This window comes from Rousettus aegyptiacus, unplaced genomic scaffold (genome assembly GCF_014176215.1).
Source record: "Rousettus aegyptiacus isolate mRouAeg1 unplaced genomic scaffold, mRouAeg1.p scaffold_m13_p_3, whole genome shotgun sequence".
NCBI lineage: Eukaryota > Metazoa > Chordata > Mammalia > Chiroptera > Pteropodidae > Rousettus > Rousettus aegyptiacus.
The window spans coordinates 20,356,448-20,379,923 of NW_023416306.1; the positions used below are offsets into that span (position 1 = coordinate 20,356,448).

Consider the following 23,476-nt stretch of genomic DNA (forward strand, 5'->3'; position numbering starts at 1 on the left):
CTCAATCCTGTCTGATCTCAGAAGCTAAGCAGGGTCGGGCCTGGTTGGGAGAGTACTTTGATGGGAGAGCACCTAGGAAAACCAGGTGCTGTAGGCATAAAAAATAAAAAATAAGGGATTGTAAGCTGACAAGGTCCTTGCAATCTGTGAGGTCAACCAAAAGTTACCTTGCCTAAAAAATGAAAAAAAATAAATAAAAATAAAAAAATAGGACAACCAAACGCAACGCACAAACCTGTGACAGAATTCTGGGTTGGGGATGGGAAGAATCTATGAAGAATATTTCTGAAACAATTGGAGAACTCGATAATGGGCCATATATTAAATAATAACATATCAATGTTAAATTTCTTAGGCGTGATAATGATAATTTGGTTACGTGGCAGAATATCCTTTAGGCATCTGAGGTCAAACTGAGAGCGAGGAAGTGACTAGCAGAATGTTAACAGTTGGTGACTTTAGATGGACAGATGGCTGTTCATTGTACTAGTCCTTCAATTTTTCTGTAGGTTTATGCTTTTTGAAAGAAAAAGTTGGGAAATTATGAGTATAGTAATATGGAGTTACAACTTGTTATTTTGCAAGTAAAGACATGGAAATCATAATTGCTATCCTCTACTATAACCACAATTTCATAAAATAGTAATGGAATATAAATTATAATTTAAAATATTTTTTTGATTGTTTCATAATTTTAGAAAGTTTATTCTGGTGTATTTTACATATGTTAAAGTGCACATCTTAAATATACAACTTGATTTTTTTCATATACCCATGTAAACACTACCTATATAAAGGTATAAAATATTTTTATTCCTCTAGAAGCCTTTCCCATACTCTCTCTCATTCAGGCTCTCTCTGCTAATATCCTGACCACTGTCACCTTAAATTACTTTTGCTTGTTTTTGAAATTTATATGAAAGGATGACATAGTATGTACTCTTGAGTCAGACCTCTCGCTTAACTTCGTATCTGAGATTTACACAGATTGCATATAACAGTTCTTTTTCATTGCTGTCTAGTATTCCAGTGTATGAATATGCTGCAACTTACTCATTGTAGTATTGATTGACATTCGCATGGTTTTCTGGCTTATGACTATTAAAAATCAAGCTGCTGTGAACTTTGTTGTACATGTCTATTGGTGGATGTGAATCTGGTTTAACTTTAGTGGGTTTTGCAAAACAGTTTTTCTATATGGTTGTATCAGAAATTACATCTTAACAGAAAAGTAAGAAGGACTTTTAATGGAAAAGTAAGAAGTCTCAGAAGAAAGAATTTTAACTTTCCAGAGACTACTGCATTGTCTTTATTATTCTCAATTTGAAACAGTTTTTTTTGTTGTCATTGTTGGGTATTCTAGTATAGTTGTGGAGTCATTAATAAGTTGATTCTAAAAATGTATTTAATGAAACTTATATTTTTATTCTTTTAAAATATGGTTCTGCTGATTTCATATCGTGTTATATTTCGTGAAGAAAGACTCGGTTCTTCAACTCAGACCAAGTAGAATAAAGTTTCTGAGTTAAAGCTGGTTGGTTAGAGGGCCATTTTAGCCAACCTAAGGCACTTCCTTGAGGGCAGAAACCTTTTTTATTTTTATGGTGACCTTCATACACTAGTCCTGTCTTACCTTTTCTCTGCTGTTCTTCCATTTCTCTCTTTTTGGCCCCATTTTCTGGGTGATTTCTCCTGCTTTATGTTCTGACACCCCATAGAAGTTTCCATTTCTGCTGTCACTTTTAGGCTGGTTTATTGAGGCATTATTTATGTAGATAAAACTTATCTTTTTTAGTATACAGGTCTATATTAGTTTTCTGTGATACACAACAAATTACCACTAACTCAGTGGCTTAAAACAACATACATTTATTATATTAAAGTCTCCATGGGTCAGGAGTATAGGCACAATTCATCTAGGTCTTCTGCATTGGATCTGACAAGGCTACAGTCAAGGTGATGGCTCTGAGGCTGGGGTTTCATCTTCTGATTGGGGTCCTCTTCCAAGTTTGCCTGATGTGGCAGAATTCACTTCCTTGCAGTTATAGAACTGAGGCTACCCTTCTCCATAAGCTGTTCATAACATGGGCGTTTGCTTCTTCAAGGCCAGCAGACAAGTACTTTTCTGGCTTCTGGCTCTGCCAAGAGCCTTTTTGAAAGGCTCACTTAATTAAGCCTGGCCCACCCGCATACTCTTGATTAAAAAACGTCAACTGATTGGGGACCTTAATTACATATGTAAAATTCCTTCACCTTTACCACATTAACACAACAATCATGATACGAGATATCAAATATTTTTGCCTCTTGACTTATATTAAGAGATACTTGGGGGATGTGGTTGGGTTATTATGTATGTCACTGAAATATAATCTGGCAGGACCGTTGTCTTGTGCAGCCCTCAGTGCCAGTGCTTTTTGGTTCCCCTTGTGGGCTAGTAAATTCCTTAGAGAAAGATCTCCTAGTCTGCCTAGATGTTGACGACCTGACTGCCAAGATTCTGGGAGCCAAGAAGGGGAAAGGAACTTGACTGTGTTCAAGGTAAAAACATTCTTGTAATCACCCACCATCAGTATGTGCTCCCACCACCGTCCCTGCCTGTCGTTCCCTAGCCCAGGGACTTGTCGTTTTACCTTTTCTGCCAATGATGGGGGCAGTTGTTTGGCTGGGTGGAGGTGGGTGTGGATATCGGAGTGGTGGGGACTTACTGCTTTTAAAGCAGTCCTGTGCTTAGCCCCACCTTCAGCCTTACTTCCATGTTTACTTGAGGTCACCAGTTCCTGAGACTCATGGGTGATTTTGTTCAATAAATCAGATTGTTTCTTGGCTTTACCCACTATTGGCTTAGAATTCTGCTTTTTAGGTTTTGCTGGGACAAGCAGTGGTTCATCTGCTTTTCACTGTCTAAAAGTTTATTGCTCTTACCTCTTATGTTCTTTTATTTTCCATGTGGCTATCATATGCCTTTTGAAAAATACTTATACTGGTATTCTAATTTCAGAGGGCGTGAAGGAAATAGGTGTTCAATACATCACTCTTTAGTGGGAAGTCTGAATGTCCTCTCGAGTCATAAGCACAATCATGAATGACATTTTTTGGGACTTACTGTGTGCCAATTTCTGCAATAAAATTTTACATGAGTTATTTTACTTAATCTGTCTAGTGTTTTTTCATAAGGAGTTAGAAACAGTTGCTTTTTATGTTTTCTAGATGTGGAAATCAAGGGGTAGAGAGGTTAACTTGCTAAAAAGCAGGTGAGCTGATGTTTCTACTGAAGGTCTTTCTTTTCCCTCACTAACCATCCTTTTCCCTTCCATACGAAAAAACGTTTTACTGTTTCTTACATTAGTAAATGTTACCCTCTATTTACATGTGCCACTGTGTAGTCATCCTATTATTTACCATCTCCTGACTCAGCATCTTCACCAAGTCCTATCAGTTTTACCTCAAATCTGTCCTTGCCTCTTTATCTCTAGTGCCACCCTGCTAGTATAAGCTGGGCCCAGGTACTGGTTTTTCACCTGGACTGCTGTGGCCGCCATCTTCATCTCTTCACGAGTCTCGCAGCCTCCGTTCTTACTGTTCTTGGGTCTGTTCTCCGTACTGCAGCTGATGCGTTCTTTTCAAAATAGAGACGTATCTGATAGAGCTGTTCTTACCAAAAATGGCCTCCCATTGGTTTTAGGAGGAAGATCAAAATCCTTGATATGGCTAACAAGGCCCTGTATGATCTGACCTGTGCCTGTCTCACAAATCCTGGAACATTTTCCCCTCGCTCTCTCTGAGCTGCAGCCATATGGGCTCTCTGTCAGGGCCTCAGAGACCCCAGGATCCACTCAAACTCTGGGCCTTTATCTGCAGCTTTCTCTCTCTGGACAGACTCTTCCTCTCCCCTCAGCTTTCCTTGCTGAATTACTTCCTAATCTCAATTCAAGTGTCAGTTCATGGGAGAAGCCTTCTCTACCTGCAAAATTAGGTTACATTCATGATGCTCTTACAGATAGCACTTTGTAGCTTTTCTTTGTAGTACAGTTTTCATTTTTACTCTTGTTGCATATTTGTCTTTTCCCACTTGACTGTGGTTGCTGTTGCTGAAGGGGGGGGGGTGTCAATTTTAGTTACTGATGTATCCGCAGCACCTGTCAGCAGAGTTTTTGTACTTGGAATGTGCACAGTTCCCAGCTGGAGTAATGAATGGGGTGTGAGGGAATAGTCTCTACAGAGCCATGAGCTATGGAAGGTTTCGGCTTATTTTAGAAACTCTTAGGTTGTTGCAGTGTGCTAATAGTGGGTGGCTGATTGCATTTCATTATGCAGACGTACCTTTAATTGCTGATACAGGCACTGGCGGCTGAAAAGACCCATTCGCAAGTCCATTTCTATGGACTACCATCTATCTTCAAAAGGTTGAACAGCTATCTGCATCAGGAAAGATGAAGGAGAGAGGACCCCCTTGCCTTGCTTCTCACTATCGATAGTGGTAAATGCCATATTTTCTGGTGTGAATGTCATGGAGACAGAACAGCATTGGGCTCCCAACAGTTTTAGGTTGATTCAGTAATCAGAATTTGTCCCTTTCTCTGTTAACACTGAGACTGAGAAGGGTGAGGCAGGACAGAAATCTCCTGTGGTCATGCAGCTTAGAGTACTTTCTTGATATTTGGACAGAGTAATCAGACTCGATTTCATTCCTACCGAAAACAGCCACAATCTCAAATATTAAAGCTCGGAAAAATCTGTGAGGAGGAATTAGGAGGGTGTCCCAGGAACGCCTCCAGAAATTCTGTTCTCTGGGTTAGTTTTCCTCCGCCCTCTGTCACACCTTGACACTACCGAGGGTGACGACTCTAATGTGGTCCTGTAGGAGCTCAGCTTTATTCTTTCTCTAGGGAAGGGTTATAAGTAGCTCATTTCAGTTTTTAGAAGTATTTTCTTAACCTGACTGTGAATATCTTTCATGATTTAATACCCAGAGTTCAATCAGATGTGTCTTTTTAGAAAAGAAATTATTTGATAATTAAGCTAAGGTTTGACACATCCTACTGTATAGAGAAAGAAGTTATTATTATTTTTTTTTTGTCTTTGTAAAATGAGATACAAAGAAGCTCTCCAAAAACATCGCCACTCCTGCAGATGTTTACATTAACCTTAAGATCCCCAGTTACAGTGAACTTCCCATGATCCTAGTTTGGGATAATGAAGGGGCAAAAAGGAGAAAACTGGACTTGGGAAGGGAGCGGTATTGGACTCACCCTTTGTTGACAGTTGCCTCTCCTTTGACTCTGTGGCTTACAAATTTCCTTAATCTGTTCATTCCTGTTCTCAGTGGTGTGACCCAATGCTGGGGTCACTTCAGTAGCCTCTTCACTGGACCTCGCTCCTAGTATTGTTTCCCTCTAGTCTGTTTTCCAAAATGCAGCTGAAGGGGAACCAAGGTTTTGCCACCCCAAAATATGCCTTTCAGGCATATTTAAGCAGGTTATTAAGAAACTTAAGACTCAGGTAGAACCTTTGACCTTCCCCCACTTACTTTCCTAAAAGAATTCAGATAGAAAAGCCTATTTAAGGGAAAAGGACAATGACCTTAGCATTGTAATATAAACTAAATGTGGCAGACCAGGAGAAATCTAGCAAAGCCTGTTTGTTGAACTTCCTTCCGTGTCCCATTATTTCGGGTGGCCCAACAAGAATTTACCACCTGTTTGCTCTTTCTCAGCTACCTGTGAATTGCCTGCTTTTCCTTTGAAACTCCAGATCCCTATCCCCGCCCCCCTTTTTCTTTGTCCAAAATGGGATATAAATCTCAATTGCCTAATGCCTTTTTCGGTCTTATATTCCTATGACACCCCCACAGGCACATCTGTAATAAATTTTGGACGTTTTCTCCTGTTAATCTGTCTCATGTTAATTTGATTCTTAGAAGAATTTGGAAGGTAGGAGGAAAGTTATTTTCTCTACCTCCACACAGCCTCTAGTGTTTCTGAAGTATAAATATTATGTACCTCTATACTTAAAATTCCCACAGTGGTTTCCCGTGGCCTTCAAGATAAAGTCGACACTTTAAGTTGGCCCATCAGCCTTTCCATGCCTTCTTTCTTTCTACTTCTACAGACTCATCTCTCTTTGCCGTCTGCCTTGTGTTTTACTTTTTAGCCATATCAAACTTCTTTTAGTTCCCTAAAGTCACTGTCATCTTTGTACATGTTTTCCACTTTGTAATGAATATACCACCCCTTTTCTAGCTAAATTCAGTATCGTGGTTTATTCTTAAAGTACTTTTCTTCTGAAAAGCAGTGCTGGAACTCTCTAGGTAAGACGTTCCTTCTATGTGTCCCATAACATGTTGCACTTCTATTGGAACTTAATACTTATTATGTAAATGTGTGCTTAATTGTCTTTGCCACTAATTGATAAGCTTTCTGAAGGTAGGAAATGTGTCCGGCTTGTTTACTGCTGTTTTACCGTTCCTAGTGTGGTATTTCGCATATGGAAAGTGCTCAGTGAAAATTTGATGAATTAATTGGTTAGTGAAACCAAGAGATCTGATGAAAAGACTTTTGCCCTATAACCTTGAAGTTGTTAAAAACAGATGGAACATAGTAAACTGTTATGGTAGGGCCAGAGTTCAGTGTCCCCAAGGGCAGGGGGAGGGAGACGGGTAATGGCAGCACGGAAGTGTGGTTAGCATTTTCCTTGGTTCTTCCTTCGTTGACACAGTGAAGAATCACAGGTCATTGAGATTTAGAAAAGATTTATTAAAAGTATATTTTAGAAAGACAAAGCATGCCTCAAGAGGCACATGGAGAAAGACAAAGCATACCCCAAGGGGGCACCTGGCCCCAGCACTGTAACTAACACAAAGGGGCCACAGAGTAACCACAAAAAGGGGACCCAGAAGTGGGAATGTCTGCCTTATATTTGGGCCATGATGGGTGGTTCCAAAGGCATTCCTGCGTGATTGGCAAGTAAGGTCATTTTTTTGATGCCTGGCTGTTATAAAACTCTTTGCCTGCCACACATGTGCTTACCGAGAAAGCAGTCTGTTACAATTAGAATCCTGAACTTTTAGGCATAAACACTGGATTATAATGAAGCTTAAATTGTAGGCAAATTAGGATAGTACCTCTGCACAGGCATCTATCTGTAGCCAGATTAGGCCAGCTAAGACTGCGATCCTCCTGTCCTTTGTCTCTGGGGATGCAGGAGAGATTATCTAACTACCGACTGAGTGTTCTCTGGGCGGGTCTCTAGGCTGGGCCCTTATCCTTTTGTTCCCCCTGTGGCTCTGGTCTGACTAGCTCCCTAACACTCCAGGCTTAGCGCTTTATCCCAGATTTGTTGGAAGGGAAGGGGTATGCATAATTGTGGTGACACACTCTGTCGCAGGTTTTGCACCTGTGTGCTGGTGAGAGTTTAGGAAATACACACTCAGCTGTGCCAAACCAACTAAAGCAAGTTAAATTAGTCACTTAAGGCTTTTTTTTTTTTTTTTTAAATGTTCAAAGTTTATTCTGCATCTCTAGAGGGGCGGCTGATAGTCAGCAACTCTTGAGTTGTAAAGTCTACAAGATTGAAATGAATAAAAATCTCATTGAAACTTTAGGGGACGCAGATTCCCAAACGTTTTCAAGGAACAAAGAATTGTACATGAGAAAGCACCCTGCCTAATCCCCGCCGCTCTTAAAGGAACTATGCCATGTTGACGTCTGTGCTCTGTCCCCTCGGCCACGTGTGGCCCTGTTCTGCATCGCTCGTTCTACCACTGTGGTTCTTGGGAAAGGAGTGATCCTTATGGTTTGGGAAAGAATACTGTATTTAGCCGGCTGAGATAAGACATTTACTATTTTTAGAAATACTATCAATGTAGTGTTTATTTCTTTGTTTCTTCCTAATCCAGAGAGTTGCGGTTTTATGAACACTGCTCCTTAGTTAGCGCTGTGCCTCTTGATGAGGCCAGAAAGAAAGTAGAGACAAACAGAGATTCCTTATGATCTCTCTTATACATGGAATCTAAAAAATAAATATACCAAGCTCGTAGATACAGAGAACAGATTGGTGGTTGCCAGGGCTGGGGGCGGGGTGGGAGAAATGTGTGAGCTGTTTTTGTTTTTGTTTTTGTTCAAATAAATTCAATTAAAAAAATTTTTTAAAATAATTTCTGTATCTCTGTGTTATGGGGTTTGTTTTTAGAGAGATAATTGGAGGTTGATTTAAGACCAATGTTACTTCTTTAGGGTTTTACACACACACACCCCTAAAGAAGAGACAGTATTGAGTTGGAAAACTCTTTTATAACTGTTTTCTCAGCTTAATTTATTTTTGTTTTCTTTCATCTGAGTCATTGGAGGTTTTTTTGGCTTGGAGTCAGAATTGAATAGTACTATGAATTTCAAGGTTACAGCTAAGCTTACTTGTCAACAGAAGGCAGTCACCAGGCCAACCACAGTTTTAATCTTATTTCATGCATCTTTGCCCTGAGGCAGAATTTTTCATTCATAATTTATATATAAACAGAGGAATTGAATAGTTAGAGATCAAACTTGTAAGTATCCTAGAAATTAAAAAAGATATCAGAGTGATGAATTTAAGAACCTGTTGGGTGTTTGAAAATACTTTATACTAATGGCCAGTTCAGTATAAAGATTTTCCAAGGTTTCACAAAATTGATTGCTACTTGAATTCCTGTATCTGAGACGTTTGTAGCCAACTTTGCCTATACACAAATGTAAAAACACAAATTTTGGTGAGAGTATAAAAAACAGTTATATAAATAAATAGATATCTAGAGCAAAGATTCTAGGGGGAGGGTGTGATTTTGTTCCTCTCGGGACATTTGACAATGTCTAGAGACATTTTAATTATCACAACTCCAGTTGGTAGAGAGGCAAGGATTTTAATAAAGCTCTTATAATGCACAAAAATGTCAATAGTGCTGCCATTGAGAAACTCTGATTTTATATATAGATATGGATATTCCTACATATAAAACATGTATTAATCTATGTGTTTATAAATCTTAGTTTGAAGGGATTTTTCTGAGTATAAAAATATTTAAGGAAACAATTTATTTCAGTTCCTAGACCTGTCAGCATATATTCAATGGTGGTTTCTGGCATGTCTCACAAATTCTTCCAAAGCCACGGGAGCCATATCCAGGAAGCTTAACTTATTCCTCAGAGCCATTCCTGTTGTTGTTTTTTTTTTTAAAGTGTTTTTATTTATTTTTATTTTTATTTTTATTTTTGTTTTTAGGTGAGGCAACCATTGGTTGACCTCACAGGACTTTGTCAGTTTACAATCTCTTATTAAAGCTATTCCTTTGAACGTAGAGCTGTGCTAGTTAGAAGTGTAAGGGCTTTTAGGAGGGTACCACCCATTGAAAGAGCCTTGAGATGACTGAGCATCCTTGAAGGTAATTTCTTTTCTGTAACATTGTACTTGTGCCCCCTTTGATATTGAAGTATTCACAACATTGTAGGAAAGCCTTAGTCTTTGATTTACCTCTGCCCTGCCTGGCTAAGCCTCCTAATAAATTTTATATGAACTGAAAATTGAGAAGAAAAAAGGTATAAGACAGGTGGCATGGGTGTGTAATTGCATCTGAAGTTTGGATTATTTGATGTATGAAGTTTTAGATGATTTGTACCTATCTAATGATAACTTTTGGTTATCTTTTGTTTGTGAGTGCTTCTAAAAAATTGAACACTTATATTCTATCTTAGATCTGTTTCTCTTGAAAAAGTTAGGTAATCTTTTTAATACTTGGTTATAGGCATGAAAATAAAGTGGGCTTTGTTTGATAAATAATCTAAGAAGGAACAATAAGGTATAGTGACATGACTACAAATTAATAAGTATAACTCAAAGATTTTTAAATTGTTTTTGAAAACAAGCTTCTTAAGCTCAGATGATTTTCTGTGTTCCTAATTGGTGATATTGTAAAGTAGCAAGGAAACTTTTATCTAAAAGAGTGATAATGACCTTCTGTTTTGTACCTGTACCCTTTAAAATAGATTTGGCTGTGTATAATCCAAAACAAACGCAAAAACCCCACCATCAACAGAATTCAAAATAACAGAGACTTAAAGGAGCTAGAAGTTATTTTCTTTCTTTAGTGTAAGCAGACCAGGGTTATGATGACTGTACCACAAACATTCATGCCAGGCCTCCCTCATTAATGTCCTGCCAGCCTTTGTATGAGGTCTTTTTGTCTAAGATGAGTGCTTGAGCTCATGTTCATTGATAACCTCTGACATGGCCATTTGGCTGCCAACACATATGCAGACCTGACCAGGCGACATAATCCTAGCTTGGACATATAAATTGTGTAGTAAAGGCAAACTAGCAACTACAGTCCTGAGGTTGGCACCTCATAGCTGCATCACACCACCCCTCTCTAGCCCAGATATTACCTGCCAACTAGCAATATTCACTCAGCTTGTCTGATGTGGATCAGACCCAAAACAGTACCAGGTCATTTGATGGAAAAACCTAACCCCATTTCTCCTGCCCTGAACCGCATCCCTCGGAGCTTGGACTCTGCTGGGTAAGGTTTCCTGTTTTGCAATAAAATATGTCCACTTAGCATTTGATCTTTGGTCTCTTAGTGTTTTTTCTTTTTAACATCGTCACGTTCATTTTCTAGCCAGCAAGAAGGTGGAAGGGTCGAAGATTGCCCTTCCCTTTTTAGGACACTGTCCAGAAGTCACACAAAACTTCCACTTAACATCTCAATGGCTAGAACTTAGTCACATGGTCATCAGTTTCAAGGGAGTCTGGGGAAAGTCTTTTGGATAGGAGACAATGGACTCAGCAAAAAACTGGAGTTCTTGTTATTAAAGAATGTGAAACAACTAGCAGTGAAAATATTAAGAAAAAATAATGAGTACATAACCTCATCAAGGCTCTCAGATTATAAAAAGAAGATATTCTGTAGCGATTAATTACTGGTTAGATACTCTTTTGTATCTCTGTGGTTATATTTCACCCTCTCTCTCCCCCCTTATTTCCAAAAACAAAACCAATCATTTTATCTTTTCTTCTTATAGGACTTTCCGTGACATTTCTGAAGATCTGAAATCTTCAGTAGACTGACGTGACTTCTGCAGTGATTTCTCTGGGAAATTGAGCCTTGCCATGAGTTCAGCTCAGCTGTGGCCTTCAGTCCTTTCAGCTCTGCCTCGCATGCAGAGCCCGGGAAAAGAAGTAGAAGCCTCCTGACCTTCCATACAGAAAGCAAGGACAAGAAAAAGCTTGCTGTGGTCTGCTGTGAAGCACAGCTTTTGAGCTCAGAAATGTGGTTTGCTCACTTAACTGTTGCTACGGTGGCTTGAAAATTTTCCGTTTATACACTGGTACCATGGCTTGACATTTTCCCACTTTGCTTATCTATATTATTATAATATGTATTTATAAAGTTAATTTAAGAGACCCAAACTACCTGCTGTTAAAAAATATAATTTTCTCTGGTTTTAAGAAATTTGTTCTTAGACTTTTCTATGACAGTCACTTTTCAATGAAAAGAGCTTTCACTTTTGAGTATATAGTTAGTTGCTTGAGCAGGAAAAATGAATTTTCTACCCTTATCCCACATTGTGTAGTCCTCCTTAAGAAAGAACAAATCTTAAGTGTAAGGGTGAGATGGCTTATTTGAAATTCATCTATTTGTATATTGCAACCATAGGAGACACAGACTGAACCTCTTCCTCCCCTTTCTTCCTCCATCCCCTATTACACTGTTGCCAAATTTCTAAAACTTGGCCAACCACATTGAAGTTCAATATTTATTAAGCTGCTATTAATGGCAACAATATGGAATTCACGTTGTGATTTTTTTTTCTTTCCAAATATTTTAAGTGAAATATCTCAGGTGCAGCAGTACTGATTTGTTAAATGTATCCCTGTTTATCATTTGGAATTCTGCCACTTGGTTACTTATAGGCAGTAGAATTTTACATTTATGTAGTATTTTCCCGTCAGCACAGTGCCTTGCACATAAGATTCTCAATGGATTCTTGTTGAATTAAATTGTGACTTTTAAAATATGTCGGCTATCACAATAACCATAGTGCTTTACATTTTACAAGTCTTTTTGTGCATATTATTTCACAACCACTTCCAATCATTGATCATACCACTTTATATTGTTTTATAAGTTTCAAACAGATAGAGAAGCTAAGGTTCAGAAAAGTGAATAACTCAAAGTCAAAGTTTAGTAAGAACTGACCTCAAATCTTCTGACTCCATAAGTCTGCAAGTTCTGCTAGACATATACAGTATTGTTCCTTCTAATATCTTATGCAGTTTTCTTAGTGCTATGAAATAGAAAATGTGTCCTTGGACTTGTCCTATAGTTAATGACGGGGCTGCAACTAGACTCAGCTGTTAGCTCTCTGCCCTTTCCACTGTGTAAAAACAATCATCAGGCTCTTTCTCTGCCCCTAGGGGAATATGGAGTAGAAAGGATTCTTAAGTATCAAAGATCCCCTTTTTGGAAGACATTTAAAAGTGGCAATCACTTTTTCTAAAACACCTCACTAAGAAGGATAGTTATAATTTGCTTAAATTTATTCTGATATTACTTAAGAAAAACTCCATCTAGAAGAAAGGCTACCATGGGGTATTTGACTATATATATAGTAGATGACATTCAGATCTCTTATTTTTATCAGGAATCCTTCAACGATTATAATTTGATATAACCGCCAGCGTTACATTTGGCCACTAATTAATTCATTCTTTTCTTTAGACAGTTGTTTAATAATGCTTTCAGTAAAACATTTGTTGAGAGTTTGCGTGGAACTTAGATTTCATGCCAGGAGCTATACAGGGTGCTTGCTATAGGAGTTAACTCATAAGAATGCCTTCTCTTACCTTAAAGCTTAGCCAGATCACGTGTATTGCTAAAATTAAAAATTTTGCATTAAAAAGGTTAAAAAACAAATCAAGTTTTTTTTTTTTGGTTAATTATATATTGATAAGTTTATAGCTGTAATTAGCACATAGTCATAAGAGGCAAATATTATACACAATGAATTAGGGTACATATACAAATTACGTTTTTCCAAAGTGCTTTTTGCTATCTAAAGTGATATTACAAAAAACTAAACTCGAGCTAATGTATGGCTGTCGCTGGATGTAATTATTTGTATGAATGCCAGGTTCTTAGAGGGGCGGGAATGCCGAACCCCAAGAGAATAGGTTAGAGCTGCCAAAATTAGCAGTGATGTAGTAGCACCCTGAAATATCAGAAGCCGGGGCTGCTACACAGTCCCGATCAGGAAAGTTGAACAGGCCCAGTACTTCAGCAAACTGCACAAGGACTGAGAAAGCTCACCGCCTGGGAGAGATCTTCCTTGAACCCTGAAAAACGTGCCCGCTCATCTATAGTGAAGATTTACAGAATTTTCGCAGGGCATAGAGATCAAGTGATATGAAAAGGTAGGAGTATGAAGCTCAAGTCTCAAAGATGACCAACCCTTAGATTCTCAGGATTCGACCCAGAAAGAGGAAGTTTCCCTAGGAACAGAGAATGCATTGGTGAAGTTGAATTCACTAGCAAAAATGTCACAATGTCTTGCATTTTACAGCTTTATTAGTTTTAAGTTCACATTAACTATTCAGTTGTAAACTGAACGGAGGAAGAGGAAGAGGAGAAAAAAGCTCTCTACACAGATGTTGTTCTTTCTGAGCAAAAACAAGTCATGTGATATTCAACATAAACTTTGTCATAAAAGTCCTGCTTCAGTTCCAAAATTCCTATTACACTCTCTGTTCCTGGAAGTGATCTCTGTCAGACTTCCTTAGATATCAGTCTTATTTATTCTTAAATTTGCAAGGAATCCTGACACTCTCTTCCATTAGAGAGTCAGATGGCAGTGTTCCCTTGACTTCTGAGATGGGCAATTAATTGACTATGGACAGTGGGAGGGTTCACCCAAGAAGTGTTAATGGAGGTATTGTATTTTTAAAAATCAATAGCTTTTGTTTGTTCCAGTTCAAGAGGGCTGCCAAAGAGCTTGCAGATGAGGTCTTCTGGCTAACCTTGGTCTTCAACATGAACCCATTGTGATCCTTCAGAACTTCCTAGCACCTCGAGTTCTCACTTTTGTTGTATTTTTCACTTGAGAATGTATCACTACTGAGCAAGAAATACTCGAAATTCAGACCATGAGGGGTTCGATTAGAGCAAAATAATTTTAGGTGAGATGTCCGGAGCTTTCAACCTTGGGTTTATAGAAAAACCTTCAGAACTTCCCATCCTCTGGCCTAGACCTGTAGTCTCCTCTAAGTGTCTTCCAGGACCCGTGCAAAAGTATCACAGCAGGCATTTCACAGCAGAAATAGCCTCTGACAACGTACTTCCAAATGCTAGTTCCAGCTAAGAAAAGTACTTTTGTTTTTATTAATTTCTTGCCTTTACATATTTTGTCAAAATATATTCATTTCATTAACTTATTGAGGACCTGTAAAAATATGTATACTCAAACCACTGAGCAGTTATTTTTTTATAGACTTGATTTACAATTCCCTTAATTATTTTTAAACTGTAAGTCATAGAAATTCTACACTAGAATGGGCCTTATATAATTAGGTGATTCTGTCTTTTTCTGGAGAAAGAAACAAATCCATAGGTGGCTTTTCTAACACAGCAGTTAGTAACAGAATTCAGAAGAGAATACAGTTCTTTTTTTCTCTCAGCCCCTTGTTATCTTCCCTTTGTCTTATAGTTGAGTAGCTTTTGGAAAAATGTGTTCCTCATAGCAATAGTTTAAAGGGATGTCATTAGGTATTATATAAGAACAGAAGTGTGTGTGGCAGGGAAGGGACTCCATGGTCAATTAAAATCAAGGAATGCTGAGTTTGTTTTCTTTCTGGAGGTTAAGAGGAGACAGGGACTGTGTTTACTCAGACTTATTGGACCTTAATCTGCTTCCCCATCCTTTTCTCAGAGCATCTCAAAGCACTGCTGGTCCTTTGGGAAACATGGCTCTCGAGTAAGTTTACAGCTCTTTTAGAAGACATCCTTAATGAAAATTCTGAATGGTACGCATGTTACCATGGTACCACGTAACCCTGATACATCTCAAGGTTTAGTGAGATACTGGAAATAACACATGTTTGCCATTCAGAGCTATACGTAAAGTATAGAGTTATTTTCCACCTATGGTGTGTTAAATCAGTATTTGTCTTTTCAAGTTTTTTAAGGATCAATTAATGTGCAAATACAGTGGTGATTTATTGATACTAAATTTTAATAATGCTTTTGCGTGGCACTTTAGAGTTTTCGGAATGCTTTTATAACAATTCTGCGAGATAGGCAAATGTTAAGTGTTATCAGATGAGGCACTGGAGGCTCAGAAAGGTATTTTTGTGTGTGATTTTTCCCTTATGTTTATATCACAAAATGATGGAGCCAGAATTCAGTTTCAGAACTTCTGACTCCAAGTCCAGAGTTATTTACACCTGGTTTCCTATTTTTCTTTTTGCTTTGTATTTTTCAGTGTAAGTTACGGAAACATCTTAAAGTAACATCATTTTGGTTTTTTATCAGACATTATTTCTTTTTTATTAAAGTGACCAGAAAGTAGAACTCCTATTATAGCCATCCCAAAGAAAACCCTTCTTTTGTCCTTTGCAGTGCCACTTAGTTAGGGGACTTGGAGTGTATTTCAAATACCATTTGATTTTGAAACCAAGTTGTGATTGCTTAGGTAATTTTAGAGAAGCTATCATCTCTGCATTCTCAGGCAAAGTGGAGATGGTTTGAAAGTAAAAAAGATTCAAATACAACAGTACACCTTTATTCTCACACAAATGCTGTCTTAGCTTTAACTTTGACAACCTACTGATGTAATTTCTTTGTAAATGTAAAATATTTATATTTTGAAATAAAATTCCTAGTGTTGAATGAATCAGGTGGTCAACTTAGTCTCATTTCTGTTAAGAAATTTGATCTTCAGTGAAATCAGACTTTCACAAATACATCCTCTATCTCTTAGATATCTTTGGCACCAATGCCTACTCTGAATTTTTATGAAATATGGGCAACTTACATAATAAGGGAAGATGTGTCTGGAGTGTGGGTGTTGGGCACCTTAGAATTGAAAAGGTCCAAGACTGATGCAGGAGCCCTCAGTGCACAGGATAAGGTGGCCCAGTAGTAGATAAGGAAATGGCAAGGTGGATGGCTGGGAAGTAATAACAGATAAAAGAAGTTGTATAAAGGAACTGCACATTCTGAATGAACAAAACAAGCTAAGTTATGGCTATATTCAATACCAAAGGTATCCATGTAGCACTGGCAGATGGAGCTGAACCCACAGTGCAAGTACTGTGGAACATTTCAGCAGTGCTTGGGAAAGAGCTTGCTGACATCTTGAGTTGGTGGTCTTCAGCTTATCTGACATTATGGATGGAGAAATTATTCTGGCCAAGGTTTAAGAGTGGACTAAGCAACCTCAGAATCTTTTCTACTCTCTAATAGTTTCTCATCAGCAGATAACGCTAGTTCACAAATATTTCTTCATGCTTCTCCATCTATTGTTTAAGCCTAGACCCTTGTAGAGGGTGTGTGCTTCTGACGACCTTTTTTTTTTGGGGGGGGGGGCTGGGGGGAGCGGGAGGCTTTACTCTTGGAATCATTACCGGAAGGCGTTCAGCTCTCCTTTCCATTGCAATCACGCAGGGGCTCTGCTTAGCTTTATCGGTGAGTTTAGTCAGAAGGATACACTAACAGTCTTTTCAGTCAATGAACAGCTGTTAAGAAACTGTTAGTGCTAGGCACTGAAGGAAATGTAATTTTCAAAAGTAATTTTCAAAAATAATAGTATTGAACAGTAGGTGAAGCTTTTCCATATGCTCTTTAATTTCCTCTTCAAGAGCAATTCTGAACAGTAGCTTGAAAGACACCCACCCAATCAATGTCTTCTCGCTAAGTACCTAGACTCCTTAATTACATTACCGAATACTTCCTTTTCAATGCGGCTTAGTGTTGGTGAGAAAGTCAGAAAAGGAGCAGCGTGGAGGGGAAATGGAACCCCAGAAAGACTATTACTGGTAGAATTCCCGTCTTAGGGTAAAATCTCCCTACAGACTTCACTTTGGGTCTGCTCTACCAGTTAGTTTCAAGCCCCAGCGCAGCTTCCAGAAATCGACGCGGGAATCGTAGTTAGGACGAGTCACCTTTCGGAAGAAAAGGAAGCTTTGCTCGGACGGTTGTCTTTGTCGCGGTGAGAGACCACGTGGCCGTGGGAGGCCCTCGGGTGTCTTGTTTCTATTCTGGTGGGGCGAGACGTGTGTGGGACCCACGGAAGAGTGGTCGTAGGAGGGAGACTGGGTGGAGAAGGGGGAGGAGGACGGCGTCTCGCCGGGCGGGGCCTAGGCTAGGGGGCGGGGCTGCAGGGCGGACCCAGGACCAGCGCGCGGTGGGACGAAGCAGAGGCGGGCCGTCCGGGGGCGGGGCACGGCCGTGGCTGAGCGAGCAGGGGGGCGGGGCCGCGCGGGGGCGGGGCCGCGCGGGGGCGGGGCCGCGCGGGGGCGGGGCCTCGGCGGCGCGGGTGCATCGCCGCCGCCGCGGGCGGGCTGGCTGGCAGGCGGCGGGCCCGCAGTGGCGCGGCGTCCTGGCTGCGCGACCCGCGGAGGGCCATGGCCGCCTCTCCGGGCCCCGCTGGCGTTGGCGGCGCCAGGGCAGTGCAAGGCTCCGGCCCGTCTGGCTTCGCCTTCGACGCAGGACTCGAGATCAAAACTCGCTCCGTGGAGCAGACGCTGCTCCCGCTGGTTTCTCAGGTAAAGTGGCGCCCAGCACAGCCCCTCGTCTCCCTCTGACCGCGGCCCGCGATGGCGGCGGCTGCTGGGCCCGGGCCGGAGGCAGCCGCTGCCCACATCCCGCACCGGTCCTGCGGCGTCGGTGCCGGACCGCCCGTCTGCGGTGGGGACCCGCGCAGGCGGAGGGAGCGGGGACCCTCTGAAATCCGGCGGCGAGGCCGAGCGGGCTGAGCGGCCGGGGGCTGCGGGGCGGGGAGCCCAGTGCGGACCTGAGTGCCCCGCCGGCAGGTGCGCCGCCCGGCCTGCCCCACGCGACGCATCTCGGGGCTGCGGCTCCTGCGGCCCCGGCCCAGCCAGGGCCCCTCAGCGGGTGGGCGCCCGAACCCAACTCCCCGGATGCGGAGGACCCACCCCCGCGGGGCCCCCGCTGACACGTAGGGGCCCTCTCGCTGCTGCTGTTTAATCCAATACCGGCGCACGTTTGCATCCCCAGTCCAAACCCGGACCGGTGGCCACTGTGGCTGGGGCATTCCAAGTCCAGCGTGCTCTCCCGAGGCCTTTGTCCCTTTCCCCGGCGTGTGTGTCGGCTCGCCGTCTCCCATTCACCCCGGGCCACCCTGCTTCTTCGCCTTAACCTGCTCACTTCAGTTAGCTTTTGTCCGGCCTCGGGGGAGTGAAGTGAAGGACTGTCCGATAGTTAATCCGAATACACATCTTTTTGCCAAATCCCATTTGGGATATATGCTTTACTGTATACGTTGGCCGTAATAGAAGTCTGCAATCAGCTCGTTGACGCGCTTGGTTTTAAAGAAGTTTTTGTTACCGTGAGCCGACTTACACGCAGCCTGAGGGCTAGAATTCCTCAGCTAGGTCTGTTGTCGTGTGCCAAGCACTGTGGGGAGTGGAGAACTCCGTGCCTTCAGGAGCGCGTTGGCGATGCGTGTGACTCACAACTAGATGGCAACGTCTTCATGACTCACATTAGTATTGCCAAGATTTTAGAGGTAGAAGGAATCTTAAAGGTTACTTGATTCTAAATTTAAAAATTCTTTCTTATAGCATTTTTGACACCTGGTTACCAGTTCCTTGCTTAAACATGTTCAGTGATGAGGAGCGCAGAGCTGGTCCAAAGAATTTTAAATGCTATCTCTTCTCCATCTCAGCCCTGCAAATATTTTAAAAGAGCAGTTGCACATGTCTTGGATTCCTGTTATGCTCATTAAATAAAAGCTCCATTTTCTTCACCTGTGCTCATTTTCACCTGGCTAACCAAACAGTGAACGAATACATCTGACAACTTCCTTCCCTGTCTGATAGAAGCGCTGACCAATGGGAAGGAGTGCTAAGATCAGTTAGTAATGTCTGCATTGCCCCCAACAAAAACAAACAAAAATCCCCCACCTTCACCACCAAGACCATCACCACCACCAAAAAATAAGAAACATTGGAGTAGTTTTAAGAGACAGAGATAAGAGAGTGGTGGAGTTCAAGTTGACAATATATTATTCATTTCACATTGACTATGCGTCAGGCCATGTTCTAAGCACTTTATAAACTTATTTAATTCTCATAACAATCCTATGAGGTAGATAGATGTTTTTCTTATTATACGGATGAGGAAATTGGGAATAGTGAGGTTAAGTAACTTGTCATGGGACTTTCAACTATACACGTCAAACTGGGATTTGAACCCAGGCAGCGTGGCTCCGGAGTCTATGCTCTAAGCTACACCATATGTTATGTCCTTTCTAGAGATCTGAAGCAGTGATGAGGTCAGCTAGTAATAGGTGCAGAGAGTCCACAATGAAAAAAACAAGCTGGAAGGTTGTTTGTAATCTAGAGAAATGGTAATTTTTCACACTATCACTGCTAAAAATGTATCAGTCCTACAGCTCTACATTGTATAATTCAGGGTAAAGGGGTGGAGAGAGTGGGAGAGTGGAGGAGGAATGTGCAGTTGCTTCTGAGAGTTAACTAGAGGTCAATGCCAAGGGGAAAATGCCAGTTTTTTTTTTTTCTTTTCTGTTAAAGACTCATTCAAGGCCAAAGCTGAGCTTCTGCATCCCACACGTATGTACCCACAACAATATCTTTAGCACAATGCCATAACTGATATTACTAATGATTGTCTGTATTCAACAAGAACAGTTAAATAATGTTTAGGGTAAAAAAGAAGTATAAAGTATGGCCAGAATACTGTTAACAAAGTGGGAAAGTGTGGAGCACTGGAAACCCTAACCAACGCAACAAGACAAGGAGACGTGAAAGGTGTAAAGATAGGAAAGGGGGAATCAAAACTCTTATTGTGATATAATTATCTACATAGAAAACTCAAGAGTTTACAAATAAATTACAAAAATTAGGAGGTTTGGTAAGTACACCAAATGTAGGATACTAAAATCAACTGCATTTCTGTACACATTAATAACAAAAAATTAATTCTAAAAAAATACTTGTTAGAATAAAAATGAGGTTCCGAGGAATATATTTATAACAAAAGACATGCCAGACTTCATGGAGAAAATTTAAAAATTTTATGGACAGCCAAAGTAGGTCTAACTAAGAGAGAAGTACTGAGTTCATGGTTAGGTGAACTGATATTATAGGCACATCAGATTTCCCTATTGATCAATAAATTTAATGCAATTCCAATGAAAATTTCAAGAGGATTTTTTTTTTGCTGTTGTTAGTTTCAAGTATACAGTACATTAGTTAGACATTTACATAGTTTATGAAATGATCCCCGATTGCTCTGTCTTCCCTCTGGCCCTATACATGGCCATCACATTACTGCTGACTACATCCCCTATGTCATGCTCCATCTCTCCCTGTGACCATCTATCAACCACTAATTTGTACTTCTTTAACTCTTCACTGCTTTCTCCAGGTCCCCCAACACCCTCCCCTCTGGCTGTCACCAGATTCAACAGGATTTTTTAAAGTAGAATTTGATAAAGGTGATTCTTATATTTATATGAAACAGTAAAAAGCCAAGAATAGCCAGAAGAGAAACAAGGCGGGTGGACTTACTCTACCAGATTTCAAAACTTAGTATAAAACTATAGTAATTAAGATGATGTGGGTATAAGAATAGTGATGGACAAATATACGAGTGAAACAGAATAGAGAACCTAGAAACATCCACAGGTATATGGCAACTTGTCGAATCACAGAATTGGCACTGCTTGTCAGGGGGGAAAGGAAGAACTTTAAAAACAATGGGTCTGGGACAATTAGTTATCTAAATAGAAACATATGAAACAGGATTCCTGTCTCACACTATATACAAAAATCAATTCCATATGGATTAAGGACATCAATATGAAAGTGAAAGTTTACAACACTTTTTGGGAAAAAAATAGGGCAATATCTTCAGCAGTGGGAAAGGATTTCTTAATATACCAAAAGTTCAAACTCTAAACAAAGATTGATATATTTGACTCCATCAAAATTGAAAAGATAAGCCATAAAGTGGGAGAATATAATCACGACATAAATAACCAACAAATAAATAATTGGTAGTACCCAGAATAAATAAAATACTCCAATAAATCAAAAATAAGATTACCAATTAAAAATTGGTGGTCATCTTGTAGCAGAGGTAACAGATGTCTAAAAGATGTGTGAAAGATGTTCAACTTCATTAGAACTCGGTGACATTAGAAGCACAATGAGAACAAGTGGAGCTGATGGAAATGTCAGTAGTAGAACCATTTTGGAAAACAGCTTGATGTCATCTGCTGAAGTTGGTGAGTATTACCTGTGGCCCAGCATTCCATTCCTAAATCTGTACCACTAGAGAAACTTCTGCACATGTGTTAGAGACATGGATTGCAATGTTGATAGTTGTTTTACTTCTAATGGCCCCAAACTGGAAACCAACCAAATGTCTTTTAATGAGATACTATACAGCAGTGAAATGAATGAACCACAGCTGTAATTATCAGTATAGATGAATCTCAAAAACATAATGTTGAGCAAAAAAAATTGAAGGTTCAAAACCAGACAAAACAAAACCATATATCATTTAGGGATATAACATGTGCAATAGTTATAATAAGGGAGTGTTGAGCACAAGATCAGGATAGTGGTTTCTTCTAGGGAGGGCAAAGTGGGTGGTGTATAAAGGGAGGGGCCACACAGGGTACATGGGTTGTCAGAGGTACTGGCGATGTTCTCTGAAGCTTGGTGATGGGTGCATATGTATTTCATTTTTTTTTAAAACCATATGTATATATTATATACTCTCATTTGTTATGTATTTTCTAATTCAGACAGATTTTTTTAAAAACTCTGGGTCAAGTCCTAAACACATTTTCTGCAGAACAACTCCCCACCTTCCTTAATAATCACTTTCTTCTTCCTGTCAAAACTCCCACTCTCAATCTTAGGTTTTTATCCAAGGAAGGGAGGAGGGTGATCTGCCACACTGCTCCTCCCTAGTGTGGAATGTTATTCCACCAGCCACTAGTCCTTTCCTGTCTATGATAGATTTACCTCACTCACCATTGTACAGACCCTTTATATTTCTAAGAGAGTTCACCTCATCTTCCCATTTCTCTCTGCACGGTCTCGGAAGCTTTTCAGGGTTCTTGTGTCACTAAGCTGGAGATCAGTAGACTATGTGTGGGACCCTCTTTGCTGTTTCGCATATGTGAATATATGTTTTAATTGCAAAGATAAAACACAAAATTCAAACAATAAAATCATATATAAAGTAAGTGAAAATGCCCCTTTTTTCTACCTCATAAAGCACATCCCATGATTTGCTGTGTTTTCTTCAATATCCATTTCTATTGCTGATGAGCTGATTTTTTAAAATCTAATAATTTTAAGAATTTACTGATGTGTATTGACAAAAGAATGTCTAGCCTAAGGAAAAGTCTTATAAGAGTTTATCTGAGCCAGGAAGCAAAATCTCAATGGACTGAGAAAATGCTCCAGAGAAGGGGAGCTTTGCAGCCTTTTTATACATTAGAATCAAAAGAGGAGACCTAAGGAGGGAATCCATAGGTGGTTGATTAGGGAGGCATGAGAAAGCAGAACTGGGATATCTCTGAGACCCATAACAAGCAAAACAGAGAGACATGTGCTTTTACATTGGTGAGTACAGGAGAGTTAACATTTACAGCACATAGAGATGGTATGTGGGCAACAAGGTAACAATGGGGTTCTGAGCTTTGGTGCTGGTGGTTGTGCCTTTAAGGGATCTAGAAAGGTTACATTTCAAAAGTTTATTGTCTTGGATGCATAAAGATGACAGACAATTTCAAAGTCAAAGATTGACCTTTGTCAAGGAAACTATAGGCCTAAGACGACTACTGGCCATGACTCACTTATTTAGTTAGGGATTTTTACATTCAGACCACCCTGTGTGGTTACTTTAGGTCTCTGGGTTTGTAAAGCCCATCATGCGTGCCTCCTCTGAGCTCTTCAGGTTTAGTATGCAGCCTTTTCCACATGAGTTAAGCCCAGAGACAAACTTCCTGGACTGGCTTCCTTATTCTTCAAGTCCCAGGGAATCAAGGCTTTGCCCTTTTATCTGGGCTATGATTCTTTTTTTTCTTCCTGGTGGTCTTCATTTATAAAATGAGTGCCTCCTTATAAAATGAGTACTTGCCTCCTTATAAAATGAGTACTTAAACTAAGTAAATCCATTTAAATTAAGAGTATTGTCAGTTATTCTAAAAAATAAAAATAACATCACAAA

General features: G+C 40.2%; 2 protein-coding genes across 4 annotated transcripts in view; both read left to right on the forward strand.

Moving 5' to 3' along the window:
- Positions 1 to 15,914, forward strand: part of TMEM245 (transmembrane protein 245) — an 85,183-nt gene extending 69,269 nt beyond the window's left edge. Inside the window, exon 17 of the mRNA XM_036238613.1 lies at positions 11,049 to 15,914. Coding sequence (XP_036094506.1) covers positions 11,049 to 11,094 — 46 coding nt within the window. The 3' untranslated portion in view covers positions 11,095 to 15,914. The remainder of the gene's footprint in view (positions 1 to 11,048) is intronic.
- Positions 15,915 to 17,566: 1,652 nt separating this feature from the next.
- CTNNAL1 (catenin alpha like 1) overlaps positions 17,567 to 23,476 on the forward strand; it is a 53,996-nt gene continuing 48,086 nt past the window's right edge. For all 3 annotated transcript variants that reach the window (XM_016130004.2, XM_016130005.2, XM_016130007.2), the window contains exon 1: positions 17,567 to 17,787. In XM_016130004.2, coding sequence (XP_015985490.2) covers positions 17,647 to 17,787 — 141 coding nt within the window. In that variant the 5' untranslated portion in view covers positions 17,567 to 17,646. The remainder of the gene's footprint in view (positions 17,788 to 23,476) is intronic.